The sequence below is a fragment of the Cornus florida genome, unplaced genomic scaffold (assembly GCF_030987335.1).
Source record: "Cornus florida cultivar Cherokee Brave unplaced genomic scaffold, ASM3098733v1 CherokeeBrave_3.0.0_Hap2_Chr02, whole genome shotgun sequence".
Lineage (NCBI taxonomy): Eukaryota > Viridiplantae > Streptophyta > Magnoliopsida > Cornales > Cornaceae > Cornus > Cornus florida.
In genome coordinates this window covers 3,835,681-3,861,974 of record NW_026775572.1, presented here as the reverse complement: position 1 = coordinate 3,861,974, position 26,294 = coordinate 3,835,681, and the positions used below count along the sequence as shown (strand labels likewise).

The 26,294-nt window shown below is 35.6% G+C and overlaps 3 protein-coding genes across 3 annotated transcripts; 1 reads left to right on the top strand and 2 right to left on the bottom strand.

Annotated features, from left to right (window-relative positions):
- Positions 1 to 7,564: 7,564 nt before the first annotated feature.
- LOC132289347 (F-box protein CPR1-like) lies at positions 7,565 to 10,211 on the bottom strand. The gene is made up of 4 exons (XM_059789960.1): positions 9,076 to 10,211; positions 8,844 to 8,950; positions 8,567 to 8,615; positions 7,565 to 7,649 (listed from the first exon to the last, which is right to left on the bottom strand). Exons 1-4 carry the CDS (start codon positions 10,209 to 10,211, stop codon positions 7,565 to 7,567), a joined length of 1,377 nt encoding a protein of 458 aa, XP_059645943.1.
- A 3,475-nt stretch (positions 10,212 to 13,686) lies between these two features.
- On the bottom strand, positions 13,687 to 15,493 carry LOC132284989 (F-box protein CPR1-like). The gene is made up of 2 exons (XM_059787143.1): positions 14,345 to 15,493; positions 13,687 to 13,762 (listed from the first exon to the last, which is right to left on the bottom strand). The coding sequence occupies exons 1-2, from the start codon at positions 15,481 to 15,483 to the stop codon at positions 13,723 to 13,725; spliced, it is 1,179 nt and encodes a 392-aa protein (XP_059643126.1). The 5' UTR covers positions 15,484 to 15,493; the 3' UTR covers positions 13,687 to 13,722.
- Positions 15,494 to 18,640: 3,147 nt separating this feature from the next.
- On the top strand, positions 18,641 to 26,294 carry LOC132289336 (protein ROS1A-like). Its single transcript, XM_059789956.1, has 18 exons — positions 18,641 to 19,136; positions 19,894 to 21,288; positions 21,580 to 21,643; positions 21,747 to 22,668; positions 22,783 to 22,862; positions 23,012 to 23,096; positions 23,186 to 23,277; positions 23,357 to 23,425; positions 23,544 to 23,580; positions 23,685 to 23,767; positions 23,861 to 24,292; positions 24,665 to 24,701; positions 24,794 to 24,851; positions 25,129 to 25,259; positions 25,355 to 25,420; positions 25,540 to 25,654; positions 25,749 to 25,787; positions 26,182 to 26,294. Exons 1-18 carry the CDS (start codon positions 18,641 to 18,643, stop codon positions 26,292 to 26,294), a joined length of 4,314 nt encoding a protein of 1,437 aa, XP_059645939.1.

Below are 26,294 nucleotides of genomic sequence, written 5' to 3'. Positions count from 1 at the left end.
TGAAGTGTCCAATGAATTGTTTGCTCAACTCATTAAAGATTTCAATGGAGCCTGGCTTTAATTTATTGAACCAAGGACGAGCCCAACCCTTTAGTGTGGTAGGGAAAGCCCTGCACATAATCTCATCCGGTACGACTTGCAAATACATAAGAGCTTTGTAGGTCTCCAAATGATCGAGAGGGTCCCGCGTCCCATCGAAGCTCTCAAGAGTTGGCTGTAGGTCTCCAAATGATCGAAAGGGTCCCGCGTCCCATCGAAGCTCTCAAGAGTTGGCATATTAAATTTGCTAGGTAGAGGACAACTCATAACATAACAGCGAGGCTAAATGCTAGGTTGGTCTTCTGTACCAGATCGTTCACTGTGGCCTGGCCCTTCCCTTTTATTGCTTGCATGACGTCTTTGACCCTAGTTCTCAGATCTTGCATCTACAGATTGAAATAAGTGACGTCTTCAGTCTTGTCACCAACACAACCAGAGGTACCTGCACGGAGCCTGGTATTATTCCGTTCAAGAGACCGATGGTGATGGCTTCTCTGTTGACCCCCTATTTGACTAAGCTCAGCGTCATTGTCAATCCTACGGGAGTCATTCTTGGGTACTTCATTATTCTTCACCTCATTAAGGGCGGCTAAGCGTTGTAGAATCATTGAATTTTTCTGGACTAATTGGTTCATTCCCTTATTTAGGGTTTAAACCTGTTGTTCCAACGCTGTGACGCGTTCCTGATCGTTTGGGACGACGGGGGGTTGCCTCGTCGAGTCCCCTTGATCAGAAGTTTGCAACGCTTCGTATTCGCCAGTAACCAGACCAAATCGCAATCGAACCATACTTTATTTAGAGAACTAAATCGTTCCCACAGACGGCGCCAACTGTTGATGATGGATTTTGCGCAACCTGGATCTGATCTGACTTCCTGAATAAAGAGAAGAAAAAGTGATCCTACGAACACCGGTGTATAACCGGTGGAGTAGGCTCCGACGAACAAGTCAGTGTGAATGATAATCTCCCTGAAGAAATCGAGAAATTGAGTTAGGGTTTATTGCGTACCTCAAAATGTTGATTCCTCGGCCTTTTTTATAAGGCTTAGGTTAAGATGTCACGTAGAATTACCTTATTGTAATCTGTAGACTTAATCCTCATCGTAATCTTTAATCCTTATCACAATCTTTAATCCTTATCGTAATCTGCAGAGCCTATCTCAATCTGTAATCCTTATCGTAATCTGCAGAGCCTATCTCAATAGTGCGTTAATTTAGTAATCTTCCCTTAATTATGGATATTTAAATTATACATCCATCAATAAGTTTTTAGTCAGGCAATACAAACCCATCAAATAATCTTTTCTTCAGTTTTGAAAATAAGAAAAAAGGTAAATGGTAATTTTAAATTGAAGAAAGGAGATTTAGCTCCTTTTATTTATTTATTCTTTTTGTTTGGTTTTCAATTTCTTCACTATAAAACATCATTAGTGTTATTGACTCAATGAAAATACTAAAATGATTTATGCATAGTTTGGTTGAAAAGATGAAAAATGAATGAAAAGAAAATGGGATGGATTAACGAGACTCCACTAAGAAGATAATAAGTCTGCTTTCGTTTTCACTTTTAATTTGGTTGAATAAAATAAATAATAAAAATGATGAATAGAGTATCAATTTTCCTTTTTGGTTTGGTTAGAGTGAAGTGAATGAATTTTTTTATTTTTATTTTTTTTCAATATGCGAGTGAGAGAATTTCACTAGAATTTAACAAATTATTTTGTAAGCAATTAAAAGAAAAAATAAAATTGATGATATATTTTTACAGGATAACTTTTTTTTTTTTTTTTTTTACCTTCTTTTGTTCCGTCCAATTTTAATGGATAAAAAACTTTCTAACACCATAGAATACTTTATCTCACATTGCTTTCACCATCTCATCTCTTCCCTACCATCTAACCAAATAAATAAAACTACTTTTATATCTCTTCCAGTCCTCTCTTCCCTCCTACTTTAGTCAATGGAAAGTAGTTTAAAGTTTAAAAAATATTAACCGATTTGAAACCAAACAAAACTGATTACATGCTTTCTTGTGCTCGACTATTTGAGAATAAATGGGCCTCACCAGTTTTTTTTTTTTAATTTTAAAAAAAATCTTTTTTCTTATTGTAAGTCATATTTCTTGTTAGTCTTTAATCATTATAATGTTTGATTGAGGAAAATTTCAATCATATTTTCTACTGAAATGTTATTATACACGCCACATATTCTTCTCCTCATCTTATGACATTGCCGATAGTACACATTGCACTTGAAGACGGCCGGGAATGTCATAATATAAGGAGAAGAACATGTAGTGTGTATAACAATCAACAACAGTGAACACAATGTAATTTGTCAACCAAAATGGAAAGACACAATTTGCCTAATCGACATAATAAATGAGATTTAACGAAAAAAGGACAATAATTTTGAAAGGAAAACATAATTGAATAGTATTAGGGACATGATGGAGCCTCCGACCTCAGCTTCGGAATTAATCCTACGCATCCGACGTGACCTTGCCACGTCAACTCACTACAAAATGCACTGGCATTTCTCCCTCCATCAAATAAAATATACGCAGCCACGGCAAATACAAAGATTATGATAGATTGCTTCTTTCCACACCATGGCCAGACAATCAAACCCAATATAGTTACTGTTGTTCCAAAAACTTTGTTTTGCCTTCGACTATATATGTAAACAAATTACAGGTGAATGAGATAATTCAAATAATCCTATATATGTTCTGGATGTTATTGATCGCTTATTACTTATTGCTTGGAGCAAAGGAGGAGTTAAGATTGGAGAGAGTTAGCAAAATCGATTGGAGTAATCTCCACCAAGTGCGCAATTACAGTGGTGTTTGTATATCTATATAATTTCAGATGATGAGTAGACTAATAGCAAAATTGCAGTCTTTGAGAAGGAGACCCATATGTGTGTGTTTATATATTTAGAGAGGATATATATATAGAGAGAGAGAGAGAGTTAAACCCATATACATATATATATATATCAAGTGTTCAAAGTTAAACCCATCATCAGCGACACACCTCAATCACCACTCACCCGCGAACCCCTCTTCTCCGGCGAACCACGACCACCTCCCAACCGTCAACTTTGTAATCGAAACTATGTACAGTGGTGTCGATCGGAGTACCAATGCCCCAATCAACTACCACCACCATCTCCATCACCAACCACTGCGTAATGGCCTCCACTACGACACCCACCACATCCGAAACCCATCAACACCCGCCGCCAAAATATAAACTACCATCCAACTTGGTGGGCTCTGAACAAACCCCTAAGTTTAATTTGATTTTTTGGGCAGTCCGGCAGAATAAGTGTAATACCCTTAATTTTAAAATAATAGTCTCGGTATTTCTTTTATGATTTTCTTAAAATTTTAAATTCATTATGATTTATTTGTTTTAATTGAATCATATGATTATGTAGATTTGCATTAATTGCTTAAATTGTTTTATTTGTTAATTGATAATATAGGTTTAACTGATTTATTTGTTTAATTGAAATCCTGTACTTATGTGGACTTACAATAAATGTTAAATTAAATGTTTTTTTTTATTATTTATTTATTTATTTAAGGAGATGGGCTTGAATAGTATGGATTAAATGAGTACAGTTAATACCCATGGGTGGTTTATACATATATATAAGGGTATATATGTATGCAAGGTTAATGTAATTATTAATTATTAATGATGGTTAAATTAGTATTATTATTCGGTATATATGTATAATATAGTTTTAGGGTTTAGTATATTAAATTTCTGTTTTTCTTTTCGTCTCCTCACAAGAATAGAGTTAGGTTAAAGTTAATTTGCCTATAAATATACTTGTATATGTTTGCCGAGGATTTTAGAACCCTATTCACAAAACATAGTAGCGGAGAGATACAGAGAGGTCTGAGAGAAAATAAAGAGAGGAAAATTAGGGTTTGGCTAAGACTAAGGCTGAATCAAGGAGAGAACGAAGGAGTGGTTGTTCGTGGGTGGAACCAAGGGCAACAGAGGAGTTGAGAACAATAGGAATTGCCGGAAAAGGTTAGAAAGACGACGTTGAGATTTTAATCGGAAATCTCAAAGACAAGTTCTATCTCTAATTCTTTCTCTTAGACTTTTGTTCTGTGCATGCCTAGATAAACTCCAGAATTTTAATCGGACATTTAAAACTGATCATGTATGCATATTAATTCTAAATTTTAATTGTATTATGTGTTGTAAAGTGAAATTGATTTATCTTATCAATTGTTGCCTCTGTTGTATTGTAATTGTTGTTAATGATTCATACTAAGTTTTTATGAGTTCTGGAATAAATTGGGACATAGATGAAACCTTAGAAACCTTAGCAAAGAATTACAGAGAGGTCTAGACATTGCCGGCAAAGCAGAGGAGGAAAACAAGAGGAGAGCCGGCTCCCTTTTGAAGGGAGGCGACTCCCCTCTCAAAGAGGCGGCTCCCCATGGAAGGGAGCCGGCTCTACATGCTAGGGAGGCGGCTCTCTTGAGGGGGGAGCCGGCTCCATGCTTGGTAAAGGCGGCTCCTTCCATGGAGGAGGCAGCTCCTTCCATGGAGGAGGCGGCTCCTTGCTTGGTTAATGGTTTTGACAAGTTTCTGGGCCACAGTGTTTGGATTTCGGAGTTCCAAAATGTATTAAGAACTTCTAAGAAGAATTAAAATGATTACTAGATTGTAGATTAATCTCCCGGAATGTGTATTAATGCATAATAAACCACATAGTGTTTATAGCTTGAACAGTATATATTTCTTAAACAAATATGCATACTGTTATTGGATATGGATGATTTAAATTGCTTATTTTTATTTTAGCAATTTTTCTATGAATGGGTATATTGTTTAATCATGTATCAGTGGTATCAAATAAGCATGTTAATTTATAGATTTTTACGGTCTGTAGTCCAGTGAGAGTCCCTTAGTGTAGATATAAATATGTACGGACTATATAGTTATTGTTGAGTTATTTAAGATATATCTGCGTATAGGGTCTCTGTTTGGATTGTAGTTAGAGTAGAATTTGTTCGTGGGCATGACCCACTATCATTTTTCTTAAGTGTTCTACAGTTCCAGTCGTAGAGCTTGATCGTGCTGGACAGAGACAGTCACTCACTCCTCCGACGACGTAAGATTTCTCTTTATGCTTTAGTTTTTGGATTTTCTTTCAGTTCAGGTTATTCTGTTATCCAGTTGGGATATTTTTAGGGGTCCACTAGATGGATTCCCGAGTTGTAATAATATTGGAGGTTTGAATTATATTATTATATTTTGAGGATTTAATATTTAGAATTCTTTCAGCTTATTTAATTATTTCTTATTATTCTTTTGTATTCTGTGTTCATTTACATACTTAATTGTTTTGGTATCCTTCGGATCTGTGCTCGAACTTAATCACCCATGGCTCTAGAATCGAGGAGTATCACAATAAGTGGCGATGGTGGAATGGATTTCTCATCCTCTCTTCACACGATCGAAGGCCTCTAGAGGGTTCACTGTTGTTGGGTTTGAAGATTTGGGGGAAAAAGCTACAGAATCCGGTAGGGGAGGGAGAGGACCGTATTCATATATATTTATCTTGTGTGAACCGAAACAAAACCAAAGCCTGCCGGTGACTGATGAGGACTTCGCGGTTGGCTCGTGAATTTTCTTCCCTTACTCGAGATGATCACCGATAGGGGTGAAGACATAAAATAAAAAATTTGTCAGGGGTAGGTTATAAAGACAGGTTTTACACTCCCAAAGGGCCTTTAGGCAGTTGAGAGAGCTCAATCCTGTGCCGAGGAGAATGTTTGAGGTTGTAGCGAGGAGAGTTTTGAGAGGATGGGCTGTGAATCCACTTGCTCATCTTCGAGTTCAGGTTCACCAACTCGTTTAGTATCTATAAGTATTTCTTATTTCTTTTTTATCCTCGTGATCTCTTTTCGAACCACTGACCCCTTCTTTATTTATTTTATTCTCAACCATACCAAAATCACCAGAGATGGTTGTGGCCAGGCTTCTCCACCAGTCCCTCTACCACCGCATATGACCCTATTGTCTAATAATAGAAATTCACCTTTCCTTGGCCTTCAATGCCTCTAAGTCGTCACCGGAAATAAATAACTTTTTTTTGATAATTTAAAAATAAAAATATCCTCTTGGTAGTCTTGTACCAGGGTGGTAATGAGAATCTAAGTGTAGTGACGGTTGGGAAGCAAGGTAACAAAATTTAAAGTTGGAAATAAAGTTGGAATCGGGTGAATATAGGGTTGCAAGTTGGACGGGCTAGCCCAGCCCAACCCAACCCCAACCCAAGAATTTTGAAATTTGGACACACAATTCACAAATCGGGTTCATGTTCGGGTTGGGTTTAATCAAAACCCAGACAATTCGGGTTGGGCTCGGGCTCAACCCGAACCCAACCCAAAACCCAAAATTAATTTTTATTCTTTTTTCTCTTTTCTCTCTCCTCTCTCTCTTCTTTCTCTTTTCTCTCTCTTCCCCGAAATTTTTTTTTCTCTCTCCTCTCTCTTCTTTCTCTTTTTCTTTCTCTTTCTTCTTTCTTCTTTCTTCCTTCTCTCTCTCTCTTTGCCCGAATTTTTTTTTTTTTTTTTTCTCTTTTCTCTACTTTCTCTCTCTTCTTTCTCTTTTCTCTGGCCGTCCCTCAGCCGATCCACCGCCGCCACCCCTCAGCCAATCCACCGCCGTCGCCGTCACTTCCAAAAATAAAAACAAAACCCATACATACAAGTTAGCAGTTGCAGAGAGAGAGGGGAGCAAGCTTGAGAGTTGAGAGAGAGGGGGGCAAGCTTGAGAGTTGAGAGACAGCGGCTGAAGCTTGCGAACGGCGAACCCGAATTGGAATAGCCGGCGATGGAAACTGAAACATATGGGTTTTGATTTTTTGAACAATCTGAAATGATCTGAAATATATGGGTTTTGAACTTTTGATTCTTGCAGACAGATCTGAAATATATGGGTTTTGAACTTCTGATTCTTGTAGATTTTGTAGTTTGAAGTTGCAGAGAGAGAGAGTTGAGAATGAGACTGGACGATTGGGGAGGCTGAAATGATTTGCCCTAAATTTTTTTTTGTTTTTTAATAATATATAGATATATCTATATATATATATATATAATATATATTTTCGGGGAAAAAAATATATAAATAAAATTTTAAAACTCAACCCGTCAACCCGACCCGACCGGCTCGAAATTATTAGGGCTGGGTTTTGACTATAACCCATGTTAGGTACAATTCGGGTTGACCCAACCCAACCCGATTCGGGTTGAGGTTGGGTTGGGACTGGGCTGGGTTGGGCCAACCCAACTTGCAGCCCTAGGTGAATTGTTGGTTTATGTGTTGTACTTTTGTGTGCTGGAATCACTGCTTAAAGTCCCTTGAAATATTATGGATTAGACAAACCAGGTATGCATATGGGAATTGTAAGTTTTGGTGGGTTTTGTTATTAGAAAGACCTATGCTGAAAAGCTATTTGTCCAGTCTACAGTAAGTTTACTAGCACTATTCCATTGCCACTACCTCGATGGCAGCCACCAAGGCATTGGAAGAAGCTCTAGCTTCTACTCCATTAGTTCCTCCACCAATTCTGAAACCACAAGTTCTAGTAAACATTAAGTAAGGAGGGGTGTTTTTGTCATTTTAAACAAATGATGATAAAGGTGGAGCACAGGATGATATAGATGGAGCACCAATAACAGCTCTCATTTATGAACTTATATCCATTCTTTCTTCTTAGATCATGAGACTCACTGTAGAGAGTTCACTACTCCACAAGAGGCCATTCACATTCCCATTTTACCATAAAACCCAGCAAAAACAAATTTACAAGGCACAATGCAATGACTAATAATAAACTTGAATGCAAACTTACAAAAGCAATTCAAATTCAAAGTCATCAGTGAAAATTAAACTCACAAAAAATTAAGTAAGTTTTGAGGAGCCAACTGTTGTCTGAATATTATCCGAATCTTCCTCAGAATCAAGCTTGGATGCAAGTTCAGGACAAAATAGCATGCAAGCGTGCCAACATTTAAAGTGACAACTCTCAAAACCACAATAAATATAACTTTCAGAAGTAAAGATGAGATCTTTCAACTACAATAAAAAAATTTCAACACAGAGAGTATGCCACATATTGCAAGACAATCTTTAGTCTTCTTTCATTCCGTCCATCACCAGACTTTCTAATATGCCCAATTTCTGCCCCATCAGTTCATCATCAATCCAGACTCTCTGAGAGAAACACGATTTTTCATCTCAGATACTTAAGGGGATCAGCATGATGGAGTAGGTAAAGTATAAATGGACCTTCTCATATGGCTCATCCCTATGGCATCAAGCACTCAAATCTCATCTCTGTTTCTATGATTATCACATCGTCTATTGAATAGAATGCCATTAAAGTTAAACTAGCCCATATAATCAAGTTAAAGCAGAAGACAAAGACCTAGTCAACAAAGTATTGATGTGAAAAATACTACCAAAATATATTACCATACGCACCTTCTTGCTTCTTTGCTCTTCCAGTTGCTTAAAGCACCAGCTTGAAACCCTTTGACAGGAAATCATCTCTAAGAGGAACAACATGTAAAGTATCAGCCAAATTTGAAGTATACAAAAAATCCACTATACAAAAAGTCCACTATATGTGCATTACAATTTGTCACCTAATGGTAAAGAAATGTCTATAATGATAGTGCTCTCATCATGAACTCACTAGTTGGATCAAGTGTGTGGCATCAAAGCAAACTCAATGCAATGGATGAGGACTAGGACTCACGTGAGTGTGTCCTCATCATAGCTTTTCCCATTGTTAAACAGTTAGAAGGTGAGAACTTAATACTGGCCTCAGCAGTTGCAACGTATCTAACTAAACACAACACTACTCTAAACAAACAACATTAAAGAGACCAACACTTATTTCAACAAATATATTTGCCAATTCATTTGAAGGATCACAAAAAAAAAAAAAAAAATTAGACAGAACAATAAGAACACAATTAATGACTTACCTCTTCTTTCTATTGTTTTGCTTCGTCATCTTCTTTTGTGCTTGCTGCTTCTTACCATCCTTTCCACCATCACCATGAAGCGGAACAAGGCTTTCAACACAAAGATTAGCTTCTACTAAACGCTCTAAACCACGAATCTGAATATTTCTTATTATTTTCCTTCTAAAGTCATACCAGAAAAGCCTTGCACTGTCCCGTTCCAAAAGTACTTCCTGACCGCTCTTTGAATAGGCCAACGGCCTCACATAAGAAAATGACCTAATCATACTTGGTTGAGCAACAGAAAACAACTTAGTCCAAGACTCCTTTACTCCATATTCCTTCATCACCCATATATCAACTCGGACTCCAGCATAATTACAATTAACACACAGACATCCTCCTAAAGTATCAATATTGAATTGAAAATTCTTATCCAAAAAATCAGGTTGTGGCACTAACCGGTATTCCTCAAGTGCAAGATCAAATGCAGCAATCAAAATGGCCTTATCGGACTTTGGTTTTCGAGTCATAACCCAGTGCAGAGCTCCATTAATGGTCATACCAGGCAAAAACTTTTGTTCAAGGTAATAAGGGAAATCTTGAACCCTTCGCCATGTATTCAATTTAAGACTGTAAACTTTAACTTCAGAATGGAATGAATCGTCATCTTTGCCCTCAAACTGTACCATGCTCACCAATTTGTAGTCATCATTGACAGAATCATACCCTAACCCGAAAACAATAAAGTCGATCATGCTGCACCCACGCGGGAACTCAACTTGCGAGACCGGTAACTTGAGGTGTTTTCGAGTGGAAGGGTTCCATAGGGTGACGTCTTCGTAGTAAGGGTTGCACAAAACAACCAACCCATGGAAAGAAACCACCACTTCAGTTCCTTCCTCATTCTTCATTGGATTCTCAAGCTCTACAAAATGATCGAGAGAATCCAAGTCTATGGAGTAGAGCTCTTCAACTCTAAAGATGATGCTGCGATTGGTGTTGGTTTTGATCGATCGATTGAGATGCGATTTCATGAACCCGTGGCTGTCGATGAGCGCACACCATGGTTTCGACACGCACCGGAAACGCAGAAGCGGTTTCACCGGTAATCTTGATAGTATGTCGGCGGTAACTTCAACCGGAAGCTCTGACATTTTTAGGGTTTGTATGTGGAGGAGGAGAGGAGCAAATGGGAGAACCCAGATGTGCTTATAGGGTTTTGGAACAAGAGGCCTTCACTGTAACCAATGAACTGATAGATTGAATAAGAAATAAATAAATAAAAAGATAAAAAAAAAATTGATTATAGATAGAAAATGTGGAAAAAATAAAATGATGAAGAGACCCATCAAAGAAAAAGGTGGTAAATGATAATTTTAAATTGAAGGAAAGGAGATTTTGCTTTTTTTTGCTTTCATTTCTTCAATCAAAATTAATTTTGTCAAGTAAATTAATCTCTTTTTAGTTTGTACCAAAGGTAATTGTCAACTCGTTGGTATAAAGGGCAATGGTCAATTCCTTTATTATTATTATTTTTTAAAAAAAGTTTGAAGTACACTACATTTTAAAATTAAATCACTCTTTTATTCAGTCTTAGACTCTTAGTCACAAATTACAAGTTTTAAAAAAAATATAAATAAAATTAAATATTAATTTTGATGACACTCCTTTAAATTTGGTCAAATATTACCTTCAAATATTTTTCAAAATTAACTATCACTTGCATTACAAACTTTTATTCCATTTTCCATTAACACCCCAACAATTAGTTAAACAGTTCTAATAAATGACTTAATCACTCTTTAAATTTGTCAAACCAACCTTTACCCTAAATAATTAAATTAAAAAACTAAAATATCCTAAAAAGTTATAAATTTACAAATTTTATATACACGCAGTTACACACACACACACACATAATTCTTTCTATTATAAACATAATTCTTTCTATTATAGGAAAATACAAAGAAAAGAGCCATTTTGATGTGTCTGTTGATTCTTTCCATTGAGAAACTAAGGTTCACCGGAACAGAAACCAAATCTGACTTTTGGAAAGAGAATTGCCACAAATGAGAGCAAATAGAGCCCGAAACTGGGGCTTTTTATTATCCAATTTCAACAGGCTAGCGGGTATGGAAATCGAATTCTATTTCTATATGTGAATACTCAGTGTGATGTCAATAGAAAGAAAAGATTTGAAACTCATTTCGGTATGATTTTTGAGTTCTTTTTGAATAGGAATTGGGGTAGACTTCAGTGGAAAATCAAAGAAGTCACATTATGGTATACCCAGATATATATATATATATATCTCGCAGAACTGTTTCTAAATGTCAGCCAGTGGCAGAAGGAGGTCCATCAAATTTGCCCTATTCTTGGAATCTTAAGTATTTTTGAAATCACAGCAGACTCATTCAATTCGTCACAAAGAGCCACAGAGCATAGGCATTGCAAACACATCACACACACAGACATCCGCCGCCACCACGCACACAGACATCCGCCACACAATCCCAACCCATCACCAATCGTCGCCGCCGCCACCCACACAATCCCAATCTCAACCCAACTGGTTTTCCTATCCCTCTTCCATGGGACCAGTTGACCCTAGCTGACTTTCAACAAGAAGACCTTGAGCGCCGACTGGTTTTTCAATAGCCTAGTTCTCTCCAAAACCCCTTTTCAGCGGCCAACCCCGATCGCTGCCGCCCAAAAGTTGTTTCGCCTCCGTCTTTTTCTGCTCCTGTTGAAACCCGAGTCGGTAGAAACACACATCTTCAATTGCTCATCTCTGTTGCAAAGTCTGGGTTAGTCGGTGGGTGGGGGAATAATGACGATTTAGGAAATATGACATTTTAAAATAAAATAGATTAAAAAATTAGTGGTAAAGTTGTTTTTTTTTTTTTTTTTTTTTTTATATCAATTTAACAAATATTTAAAGAAAAGTTAGAAATGAATCTAAGTTTTCGAAATATATTTGAGGGTGATATTCGGTCAAATTTGAGAGTGTTCGAGTTAAATTAACCCTAACATTAATTTGCAACTTAACCAAATAAAACAAAAAAACAAAAGATTGTATTTCTCAACATAATCAAAATCTGATTTCTCATTACCATTGTCATTACCTAAGCTCTTACCTCATCTGTCAGATTGGATTCTAAAAGTAATCCTTTATAGATTAAGACAATTTTTTTTTGTGATGTATGTAAAATCAAATAATTCAAATGAATAACTTAATAGTGAATCTTGAAACTATGTTACTCTGGAAATAAATTATTCTTGATATCTGAGCAATGGTCAATTCCTGTATCAAGGCCAATGCCACACATTCTGAAGTATAAGATGTTCAAGTGCTCACAAAGGATCTAAATTTCTTGCAAAATTAGAAAATAAAAGTGAAAAACCCACATAATAGAGCATTCAAATGACACTCACCACCTCTAATTAGAGTCTCTTTCATTCAAATCACACTCACCTAATAAATCATTGCCATTAATCATTATACAACTGAAGAGCGAAAAATCCACATAATATATGCCATGCCAAGATCATACCTTCTATTGCAAGATCATTCATCAGTGCCATCACATAGTTCTTACATTCACATTCTTCTTTAATCCATATATTTCCTACTCTTTTTTTTCATGAACTATATATATATATATTAGTCTAAACAGAAGCTGAATGATTAAATAAGAGAATAGTTCTAAGGATCACAATCCACGTACTGCAGTCCAACCACAGCTAAAGAACTCTAGTTTATCCCCATCTCAAAAGCAGTCTTGAAATGCACTCAACTCATGTCAGTCCATTCAGATTCCAGTACAAATACTTAATCTTACCTCTGTTTCTATGATTATCACATCATCTATTGGATAGTATACAATTAAGTTAAACTAGCCCATATAATCAACTTAAACCAAAACAATTACTGTTAGAAAGTTGCTTTTGGCGGTAGCGTTCATGATTCGATGTGAATTAGCTGGGAAAGCCCAACCTGAGTTTGGTCAAAATATTTGAGCCGCAGCTTGATTTACCTAATCCTACCTGAAACAGACCACCACAATTTTGGTCATTCATCTCTTTCATCAGTGAAAATTAAACTCATAAGAAATTAAGCAAGCTTTAAGGAGCCAAATAGGATGCAAGCATGTCAGCGTTTAAAGTGACAACTCTCGAAACCACAGTAACTAGAACTTTAAAAAGTATATGAGATCCTTTAACTACAAGCAAATTGTTTCAATCGAAAGAGTGTCGCATATTGTAAGACAAAATATTTAATCTTCTTTCCTTCCTTCCATCCCCAGAGTTTCTAAAATGCCCGATTACTGCCCCATCAGTTCAGCATCAATCCTGACTCCCTGAAAGAAACATGAATTTCATCTTAGATACTTTAAGGGGAGCAACATTATATAGTAGGTAAAGAAAAAATTGGATCTTCTCATATGGTTGCCCCTCCTTATAGCATTAATACTCCATCTCATCTCTGTTTCTATGCTTATTGCATCATCTATTAAAGAGAATACTATTAAAGTTAAACTAGCCCATATAATCAAGTTAAAGCAAAAGACAAAGACATACTCAACAGAGTATTAATGTGAAAGATGCTACCAAAATATATTACCTTATGTCTGCACCTTCTCGCTCCTTTGCTCTTCCAGTTTCTTAAAGCACCAGCTTGAACCCCTTTGACAGAAAACCATCTCTAGGAGGAAAAAAAGGCAATATATAAGGTGTAAGCACAATAATTACAGTTAACACAAAGGCATCCTCCTAAAGCATCAATATTGAAATGAAAATTCTTAGCATAAATTACAATTAACACAAAGACATCCTCCTAAAGCATCAATAGTGGAACAAAAGGCAACATGTGAGGCATTAGCTAAAAACTGAGCTACATGTGCATTACAATTTGTCACCTAATGAAAAAGAGAAGTCTATAATGATAGTGCTCTCATCATGAACAAGTCATGTCCACATCCATTGGATCAAGTGTGTGGCATCAATACAAACTCAATCCAATGAATGAGGACGAGGACTCTCGTGAGAGTGTCCTCATCCTAGCTTTTTTCCACTGGTAAATGTATAGAGTTAGAAGGTGAGAACTTAATACTGGCCTTGGCGGTTGCAATGTAACTAGATTAAACACAACAGTACTCTAAACAAACAACATTAAAGAAACCAACACTTATTTCAAGAAATATATTTGCCAATTCATTTGAAGGATCAAAATGTCTATAAAAACAATAAAGAAATTAGGCAGTACAATAAGAACACAATGACTTACCTCTTCTTTTTATTGTTTGGCTTCATCTTCTTCTGTGGTTGCTGCTTCTCACCATCCTTTCCACCATCATCACCATGAACTGGAACAAGGCTTTCAACACAAATATTACCTTCTACAAAACCCTCTAAACCACGAATTGGAATATGTTTTACTCTTTTCCTTCTCAAGTCATACCAGGAAAGCCCTGCATTGTCAAGTTCCAAAAGTACTTCCCCACCGCTCTTTGAATAGGCCAGAGGCCTCAGAAAATGAAATGACCCAAACATACTTGGTTCAGCAATAGAAAACAATTTAGTCCAAGACTCCTTTACTCCATACTCCTTCATCACCCATGTATCAACTCGGCCTCCAGGATATTTACAAACAATACAAAGGCAATCTCCTAAGGTAACAACAAATAAAGGAACAATATCCTCATCCAAACATTCAGGTTTTGGCACCAACCTGTATTCCTCAACCCCAAGATCAAAAGAAGCTATCAAACTGGCCGTATCCCACTTGGGTTTTGGAGTCACAACCCAGTGCAGAGCCCCATTAATGGTGATACCAGGCAAAACCCTGTGTAGAAGGTGATAAGGGAAATCTCCAACCCTTCGCCATGTATTTGATTTTAGACTATAAACCTTAACTTCAGAATGAAATGAATCGTCGTCTTTGCCAACAAACTGTACCATCCTCACCAACTTGTAGTCATCACTGACAGAATCATACCCTAACCCCAAAGTAGTAAAATTGATAAAGAGACATCCAGACGGGAACTCAACCTGTGAGACCGGTAGCTTCCGGTGTTTTCGAGTGGAAGGGTTCCATAGTATGACTTCGTTGTAGAAAGGGTTGCACAAAATAACCAAGCCATCTAAAGAAACCACCAGTTCGGTTTCTTCTTCATTCTTGATAGGATTGTCAAGCCGTACGGCATGATCCAGAGAATCCAAGTCTATGGAGTAAAGGTTTTCAATTCTAAAGATGAAGCTGTGATTAGTGTTGGTTTTGATCGATCGATTGAGATGCGATTTGATGAAACGTGGGCTGTCGATCAGAGCACACCATGATTTCAATACGCATCTGAACCGCAGAAGGGATTTCACCGGTAATCGTGAGAGTATGTCGGCGATAACTTCAACCGGAATGTCTGACATCTTTAGGGTTTGTGTGTGTGTGTGTGTGTGTGTGTGTGGAGAAGAAGAGCAAATGAAATGGCAGAAGGGCGTTTGGGGTTTTGGAACAAAAGTGAGGGTGTTGCAACATATATATATATATATATATATATATATATATATTGCTCAGTGTCATAGTCATCTTGTTTATTAGAGAAAAATCAAAGTTTTATATCTTGTCCATGTAAAAATTAGGGATGTTTCTTAAGCATGATTAGATTTGACAAAGAAATATTCAAATCCAAATATCTTCCCAAAACTAAAACACTTTTTCCCACTTGTCGCCACGATTTAAATGGACTAGATAGAAAATGAGATCCACAACATAAAAACACTCCACTTGCTTAGTAGCGAATTTTTTAAATTTTTTAAATTTTTTTAGTTTTCTAAATTTTTATTTTTACTCTTATCTTAAGAAAATTTTAAATATTTTAGCCTTCAAATAAAGAAAATGTACTATTTATTTGCTCAATTTAAAAATGTATGAGTTTTTTGTTTTTTAAAAAAAGACCTTACATAGTTACAAATTTTGTATGCAGCAGCGTAGCTTTTTTGCACTCTACCTATGAAAATATTATAATGACTCAAGGAAACAGGTTACATGTTTTGTTTTTTAATTTTTTTTTATTTATTTTAAATCTTATTATAAATCATATTTGTTGTCAGTCTTTTCTATTTAATAGTTTTAGTATTTAATTCCAGAAAAATTTCATACACTCCCATTAAAATCACTACCAATTGTTTATTCAACAAATTTACGAGCAGCAACAAAAACCAAATAAAATTAATCAAAAGAGATATGTAATATGGCCATTAAATAAAAATTGCTTGAGAAGTATTGATTATAATCAAAACTCAAATTTCAAGATTGATTCATGTTTTATACTCAACTTAATAAAATATTTTGAATTTGTTCAGCAACTAATTTAAAATTAGGATACTACTATTGGCTTTATAAATTTTTTAGAAAGGTCCTACAATACAACTCTTAATATATTATTATATATCCATCTAAATGTTCTAATTGTTTTTTTGTTTTTTTTGGATAAATTAAATATTCAAAGTGTTGATCCTGTAAGAGCATGCCAAAATATGTATAATATCATTACAAATCCTAAGCTTTTTCAAGATCCTTAATTTATACTATTCTAATAGAGAATTATGTTCTCTATTTATTTAAAATCATTTAGTACATGTTTTCATAATTTAGATATAGTGTGGAAAGAAACTAAAATGATAACTTTTAATTTTAGATTAATTTTACTTCATCTAAAAGGCTGCTTGCGAATTTGGCAAAAAATAACCAAATTATTTTATTATTGTTTCTTTTAATAAAGAAAAGAAAAGTTAATTAACTAATTGTCCTAAGGATACACTTAAAAGTGAGTATATAATTTCTTGCTCCCAAGAGCAGTTGAACACGATCTCTGATCTCCTCATACTATATCATTGTCTTTATCTGACATCAATTTTAATAACACGGTCTCCGCATATTATATCATACAATTACCAAAATTAGTCAAATTATAATATAATTGGACTTTTTTATTTACTTAAATTCCACAATTTTGTATGAGTTTTGATATTAGTCCATATTTAAAAAAAAATGACAAAGTACAGAAAACCCCCCTCAACTTGTAATATTTTTCAGTAAACCCCTTATCAAATTTTTTTACCAAAAAATCCCCTTGATTTGTAACATTTTTCCAATAAATCCCCCTTGTCTAATTTTTTACCAAATAACCCCCCTCAATTATCTGAAGGGGGTAAAAGAATTGATATTTGGACCAAAATACCCTTTTATTTAAATTTTAATTCTCCCAAACTTCAAAAATTCAAATCTCACAAACCGTACTTTTAAAAATTATAAATAATATATGCACGGAAAGCTTCTTAAATAAGGATTCCAAAAATATAAGATTTGTATAATAAACCTTCATAACCAGAGAAAAATAGACAATCTAAAAATCTACTCCAACAATCTTATTTTATTTTAAAAAAATAAAATATTCGAGATATTTGCAAGAAAATTTTTAGACCCATTCATTTACATATGGAGCCAAATATATAAGAATTTTTAGCCCCAACAGAGATCGATTCATGAAATATCATATTTTGCGTCAAAACATTTTTCATTCTTTTATAGACTCACCATTAAATTTTTTTTTTTTTTAATATTTGGTCTCTATTGGGACTAATTTTTTTATATGTTATGCTCTATATAAAAATAAATAATTTTGAAAATTTTCTTGCAAATAACCGAGTATTTTATAAAAAATAAAATAAAATAAGATTGTTGCAATAGATTTTTAGATTGTCTATTTCTCTCCGATTATAAAAGTTTGTTAAACAAATTTTATATTTCTAGAATCCTTATTTTATAAGTTTTCCGTTCACATATTATTTGCAATATTTGGATGTACAGTTTGTGAAATATTAATTTTTAAAATTTGAGAAAATTAAAATTTAAATAAAGGGGCATTTTGGTCCAAATATCAACTCTTTTACCTCCCTTATATAGTTGAGGGGGTTCTTTGGTAAAAAATTAGATAAGGGGAATTTATTGGAAAGGGTTACAAGTCGAAGGGAGTTCTTTGATAAAAAATTAGACAAGAAATATTTAGTGAAAAATGTTACAAGTCGGGGAGAGTTTTCTATACTTTGCCCTAAAAAAAAATTAGATATTGATTACAAATATTTTTTTTGTGGACTCCACTAAAGAATTACCGCTATAACGTTCAGAGGACTTTTAAATAAAATTTCAGAACTAACCCTAGTGCTTGAAAGTTTCCATAACGGTAAGCACCCTAGGTAATTGTCCTCGTCTTTATTATACGTAACCCGAATATCACTTCCCATTAGCTTTGGGTTTTACCCTATTGTTTTACTGTTTGGACTTATCAATGTTGTTTGCCTATAAAATTCTAGAGTGTTTGGCTTCTAATGAGTTTTGACCGAGGTAAATTACTACGTTTTAACAACCTGTTTGAACCCCAACTCTCCTTTTCCGTTTCTCTTTGTTTTACCCTGCTTTAAAAACTTCCACCTTTGACGTTTTTTCTCCTTTTGCTTTCCTGCAACTCTTGTGTTTGCTAAACTTTTCTTGGGTTTTTGGTTGTTTGGAGGAGAATGAAAAGAGATGGAACTTGGTAATCCAATGGAAGGGGAGTTAGAGAAACAAGGTGTTTGGATACCAGTAACACCTGAAAAGTTCTCTCTCACCCCGGTGAAGCCGCCGGAGCAGGAGCCAGAGCCAATTTCCGTTGACAGTGAATGGAAAAAGCATATGGGTCAGAGTTTTTCTGCTGGAAATTGGGATCAGCCTGTGGTTTTAAATGCTGTGACTTCCATGGATACAAACAGAGGAATGTATAACTGTGACACTACTGCATTGGCTGCCGCCAAACAAGGAACAGTGGTGGATCATAATGTGGCACACACAAGTAATGGCCTTTCCGGAGATTTGGAAGAGACAACAAATTGTGGTCTGATGGGCTGTGGGAATTCAAGTTTAGGTGTTCCGAAATTGGGTAATTGGGACAACCTTACTTTTATGGAGATATTGGCTCTTGCAAACAACACTCAACCAATTTCAGCGTCTGCGTTCGATGCCATGCCAGGTTCTTCAAATAAGAGTGAGTAATCTTAACTCTGTTTTTTAATTAATATTTTAATGTGATTGATTTCTCCTCTTTTACTGCTCTAGCTAATTGTCCATCCTTTTCACCTGTGATTTCTATGTAATGTATGGCTTTGTTGGAGTAGATTTTTCCTTTTTATCAATCAAAGCCCCTTTCCAAACTATTTTGATCAATCTTTTATATATATATATATATAGGAGTGGATATATACACTCATGTTATGATTTTCTCATCCATCCATCATCCTGTGAGTCTCACCACCACATCTAATACTGGTAATTTTTTTTGAGTTTTTTTTTTTTTTTGAAGGAGCGAACCAAATAAGGAACCGTCAGTAATAATAATAATAATATACATATACATATACATATACATATTGTATTGCATATGATTCTCGGCTTCCATAAAAATTCTAGAAGGAAGTACTCATTCTGTATATGAGAAAATGCCAATTTCCAAAAAAATCCCCAGGTTCAATTTTGATTGGTAGATAACGTAACTTGCATGGGCTAATTCATGCATCTTTACAGAATTTACAAATAAACACACACACACACACACACATATATATATATATATATAATTTTGGTTTTTCATTCCAACTATTTGGTTCCAGTATTTCTGGAATAGTTGGAATTCACCCAACCTGTTTGTTTATTCTACTGCAATATTTTTATTATTCCCTTTGGAATTGGAAATTTACGCTACTATTTGAACTATTTGAACTTGATGATTGTTAATGATTTGTAAGTAAATGATAAACCAGATCAACAAAAAGACAACGATGAGATACAGTGCGAAGGGAAAAACTCACATTCCACCCCAATTCATAGAAAGAGACCCCGCAATGTCTCAGACTCCAACAAAAAGCCAAGACACAGGCCAAAAAAGAAGAAATATTGGCCTAAGATAGCAGATGAAGGGAAAGCTAGAAAAGCTTCAAAATCTCGTAAACCAATGTCTTCAACTCCAGCTCCTAAAACTCCAAAGCATGCCACTTCCAAGAAGAGGAAGAATGCAAGGAAGAAAAATGTCAAAGTATCAGCCAATCTTGGGGAAGCAGATCCGAAGCCTGATGGGCATGATGAACATGCTGCAAAGTCGTGCAAGCGAGTTCTCACTTTTATATTGGAAGCTCATGCAAGAGAAAATAATGATTTGAGTAACAAGGGAAGGAGAGAAGTTGCTACTGAACAGAATCTCACAATTCAAGGTTGTGGATACAATTCTTTGCAAGTGTACCGTAGACTATTCCAAGCAAATAATTGTCAAAGAAACAGTAAATTAATTGGACCAAATTTTCCAAGAATATTCAAGAAGAGGAGGATGACGAGAGAAAAGTCTATCCATTGGGGTAGCCTTTATAGACGGCTTTTTGTCAAAATGATGTTACCTACAGAATTACAAAGAAGATTAGCATTTGGTGATCCCAAATCTTTCAATTGTATATTCTCATTGATCCCAGCGGTAAAGTTTAAACAGAGAAGATCTTCTGGACTTGCAAATCCTGTGGGCCGTGGTGGTGGAATTGACAACAATGAGCATCAGCACGTCGAAAGTAAAAATATCCTCACGGAAGTACACAATAATAATCTTGAAATTGACAACAATGAAAATCAACCTGTGGGAAGTAAAAATATCCTAATGGAAGGACAGGATAAGATGGTAACTGGTGCACAAATTGAGGATGTTACAGTCACTTCAAAAAGGTCACAAGTTCAGGGACTAGAATTGGCCACTCCAAAGGTGACTCCAAAAAGTTCAGTTATGCTGCATTCTACTGTTCAGAGACTACAGTTGGCCGCTCCAAAGGTCACTCCAAAAAGTTCACAGGTTATGCTGGATTATATTATTCGACAGCTAGAGTGTGTTTGTATCAGTGATGAAGGAGGCTGCCAACTTGTAGTCTATGATCAAAATTCACATTTTTCTGAGAGCGAGCATAGAGCACTAGTTCCTTATGATCTTAAAAAACGCAAAAAGCTGCCCAAAGTTGATCTTGACTCAGAGACAATGAGGGTATGGAAAATGCTCACCGAGGGTCTTGAAGAGGAGGACAAGAATAAGGAGAAATGGTGGGAAAAAAAGAGAGAAGTATTCCGCGGACGTGTAGACTCATTTATTAGCAAAATGCATCTTATCCAAGGTAACATGGAACTCAGGCTTAAATAACATGGTACTTAGGCTTGTTAATTAGATATATAAAACATAACCATGTGTAGTTAAGGATATTTTTTTCGGAAGGTATAGTTAAGGATATTGAACTTTCCTTACACTGCATTACCATAGACTTGTAGGTGCATCAAACAACTGCAATCATCATTATAATGATTAACTGGCTTAAATATCAAATATCCAATTTTCACTCAAATTCCTAAATAAGAGTATGTATACATATGCACATTTACTAAAAGCAAATGAACTTCACCATGGAAAGGTTCAGTTGTGGACTCAGTGGTTGGAGTCTTCCTAACTCAAAATGTGTCAGACCATCTTTCAAGGTAAACAAAACTTTCTAAGTTAATTTATACTAACTAATTTTTATGGCTGAATGTAAATAGTATGGTCGGGGATGATTTTGTTACCTTTTTGTTATTTCTCCAGTTCCGCATTCATGTCTCTTGCTGCTCAGTTTCCCCTTCAATCTACAAATAACCACATAGCATGCAATCTACAAGGAGCAGCTGAGGAAGCATGGGATGCAAATGACAAGCAGTCACTTACCCATGAAACTGCACATGATACGAGTGATCAATTACTAAATCGGAGAGAAGAGACTATAGGCACGAGGAGGCCAATTTCACATGAAGGAGAGGTCAAAAGAGAGGTCAAAGATGCATCTGCACTTCAGAATTTGGATTCTTTAACTGGTGGAGATCTGCCAGCCACCTTTATACTCTGCACCGATGAAACTTCTCCTCGCAAAATTGACAGATTGTCATGTGATGCGACTGAAATTAATGGGAATGGGATGGAGACTCAAAGGCAAGGATCAAGCTCATCAGACAAAGTATTTGACTTGGAAGGTGCATATGCATCAGGCCATTTTCCTGAGAATCATTGTTCCAAAGTTCCCCTTGTCCCTTCTGATATGGAGATTGATTCTCAAGGACTCTTGGGAGGCTTTGAAAACATAAAGATGAATGATACAGGGATTATGAGCAATAATCTCAGAAAAGTTGACACCTATTCATCATTACACAAGTGCCAATTGCCCCATGAAAGCCACTTGGAACCAACAAAAGTCGGAAAAGAAAAAATCCTCCACGCTAGCAACAATCATAAGGAGAAGAATAAAATAAAGTTGGGTACCTTGAGAACAAAGAAATCGAAGGTTGAGGGGAAGCAAGAGAAACCAATTAACTGGGATGATCTAAGGAAAACCTATTCCAGCGGAGCAAGAAAAACTAGTGGTGATGCAATGGATTCATTGGACTGGGAGGCAGTTAGGCAAGCACCCGTTGAAGTGGTTTCCAAGACCATTGTGGAGCGTGGAATGAACAATGTTCTTGCAACTCGAATCAAGGTACACAATTCTGCATCAAGAAAATGAAAGTTTAAATGTGAAAATTGTTTATAGTAGCTGAAATTCGCTATTCATTTATTAATTAATTATTATTAATTTTTTTTTTTTTGGCAGGGGTTTCTTGAGCGAGTGGTTAGAGATCATGGAAGTCTCAACCTTGAGTGGCTAAGAAAAGTACCACCAGACAAATCAAAGTAAGCCAACTATAGTTCGATGTGTAATCACAGTTTTCATATACAGACATTAACAAATAGCAGCAGGACATCTACTGAATATCACTAATATCTATTTTCTATTTTCTATAATTGCAAATCTTATTATTCCAAATTATATGTGTTTGTAGGGAGTACTTATTGAGTATTGAAGGTCTGGGTTTGAAAAGTGTGGAGTGTTTGCGGCTTTTGACACTTCATCATCATGCCTTCCCAGTAAGATTATATTGAAAAAGATGATCAGTTAATAGCTTTATAAAGTTTAGCCATACACTTAACTGCTACATGTTTGCTGCTTCATTAAGGTTGACACAAATGTTGCTCGCGTAGCAGTGCGTCTAGGCTGGGTCCCTCTACAACCACTTCCCGACTCAATACAGATACATCTCCTAGACCAGTAAGTATTATATACCAATTGATCAAATACCACTTAAATTTCCAATCAAATAAAAAATCTTGATTTTGTTCCTGTTTAGGTACCCTATGATGGACTCCATTCAAAAGTATCTATGGCCGCGGCTATGCACACTTGATCAACCAACACTGTAATTCCTGAGTTTTCACTAACAATAATAATCTTGAAGGATCTGATCTTACTTTTATAATTTACTTATGTTAATATAACCATTAATCTTTTCTAATGTAACATGTGACCTATTACAGCTATGAACTACATTATCAGATGATAACTTTTGGTAAGGTATGCTATCACACTGATTTAGAATTTGTTAACAAATCATACTTCTCTCAATTTAATTAAAAAAAGAAAACACTAATATTGGTCACATCTTCAAGATTATGCAGGTCTTTTGTACAAAAAGACGTCCAAACTGCAATGCATGTCCAATGAGGGGAGAGTGCAGACACTTTGCCAGTGCATTTGCAAGGTTTGCATCATCTTTGGTGCTCAATTTTCTTAAATTGACACTGAATGCATAGGAACATAACTAAAATGGTAACTTATAACATTCTAAATGCAGTTCTAGGCTTGCCCTGCCAGGGCTACAACAGACAAGTAGCACAAATCCAGGGGTTCCAGTTGCTGCTTATGCTCAAAACCCTGTTGTGTGCACACCAATAACGGGGTCTGAGGAAAACTTACCAGACTCAAGATACCAAAGCAAGGATTGTGAACCAATCATTGAAATGCCAGCTTCTCCAGGGCCTGAATATACAGAGACACTTGAAAGGGACATTGAAGATTTGTTCACCGAGTCTGATGACGAAATACCTACAATCAAGCTAAATATAGAAGAGCTTAAAGGAAATTTATTGGATTATATACACAAGAACAATATTCCAATCCCAGAAGAAGATATGTCGAAAGCTTTGGTTGTTTTAAGTTCAGAAGCTGCTTCGATGCCTGTGCCTAAAATGAAGTATGTTAGCCGTTTGAAGACAATGCACTATGTGTAAGTAGACACTACCATCTTCATACAGTTAAGAAAGTATAGTATAAAAATTTATGCTCACATGAGAACTCAGACAAGTTGAATAGAGTATGGTTCGGAAACAAAGTAAATTTGCCAACTTGAAAGACACCAACTATGGTGACTTTAGTTAAGAGCAAATTGCAGCCTCATTGAAATCACACAATTATTTGGTCTGGTTACACCCAGGCTTTGGGAAGAATTAAATTCCATGCTTTGTCAAGTATAGCATTTGCATGCCATTGATGTCACGCCAAATAGTAAAACTAATATCAAAACAAAATTGATTGGCTAGATGCAGCAGTGAATTAAACTCTCAGTACGGTGTGCTAATTGTTTTCCATTGTAATGCAGCTATGAGATTCCAGATGGGCACCCTCTTTTGGAAGGGGTAAGATGCCTCACCCCGACTCACCCTCATATTTCTATGGCTTATTTGCATTCACATATTTTGTTCTGATACACTTTCTGAATATTTTACAGCTAGACAAGCGGGAACCTAATGATCCAAACCCGTACCTTCTTGCTGTATGGACATCAGGTACAAAATTAACAATGCAAACATGATATGGAAGTTAATAGTCCTACAATTATAAATCAGTCCCAAATATGGCACACAGAGCACATGATGTTCAATACGTGGGCATGTTGGTGACAGTTTTCTATTTTTTTTAATTTTTAAATTTACAGTGGCATAATTCTAGCTCTATCAAATTGAAGTAGATACGATTTTTTATTTTTTTTTACAGCCAAAAATGAACAATTTATCTTTCTCTGTTTTACTAATATTCATATTCATTCGGAATGTCTACTATTAGGTAAAAATGCAAATTCTTCCAAATCACCCAAAAAACAATGCGACTCCATGGGATCAGAACTATGCAATATAAATACATGGTCGTCATGCAATAACATTCCAGAACAAGACACAGTTCCGGGAACAATTTTGGTGAGAAAAATGACCTACCTACCTAAATTGTTGTAGCTGTAATTTAATATTCTAAACTACAATAGAGAGTTGACACACACAATGATGTATGACAGATACCATGTCGAACAGCAACAAGAGGGAGCTTTCCACTCAATGGGACATACTTTCAGATTAATGAGGTAAAATCACTCTTAATAGTATGTTTTTCCGAACTCTTTTATCATTCACCATGGTTTAGAATCATTAGAATTTCAGATGAGGCTGTCGTACTCAAAAAGAAAATATTGTTTTAATGCAGGTGTTTGCTGATGATGAATCCAGTCAAAAACCAATTGATGTTCCCAGGGAATGGATACGGAAGCTAGACATGCGACCTTTAGGTTGTGGAACTTCAGTTTCAACTATATTGGGAGGTGAAAATCATTACAACTTTTTGACTCATATAATCCTAGTTAATTATATAAACTTACAGAAATTTGCTTACAAAATGCTATTTGTGTAAACCAGGCTTTTCAACTGATCGAATTCAGAAGTGCTTTCGGAGAGGTATGAAACAACAATTTACCATATTCAATTGCAATAATATTTACCTAGGAAAAAGACTTCGAATTTACAAATCTAGTTGGGATTACTGTTAATGGATCACGCAAAAGATGTACTCATTCACCACATACTGAGAAAAACCTCCTACAAGCGAATTGAAAAACATTGCTTTTTGTTTATTTCAGCATTAATATATTTAATTTATTAGATCAAGCACGGCAGAGAGAGAAGATTTGAGATAGTCACAATTCATAATACGTTCTCATGGGGAAACTCATATTCTTGCTAAACATGTCAAATTTGCTCTAAAATAAATTGATAGAATCGTCCCTAGGGAAAAAAAAAAAAAAAAAAAAAATTTATTTGTTGTTGAATTTGTTTATTCTAATAACTGCAGGATTTATTTGTGTAAGAGGATTCAACCGAAAGACTCGGTTTCCCGAACATTTGGCTAATAGATTTCACACATCGACAACTGACATAGCGAAGGCCAAAATGACAGATGAGTAG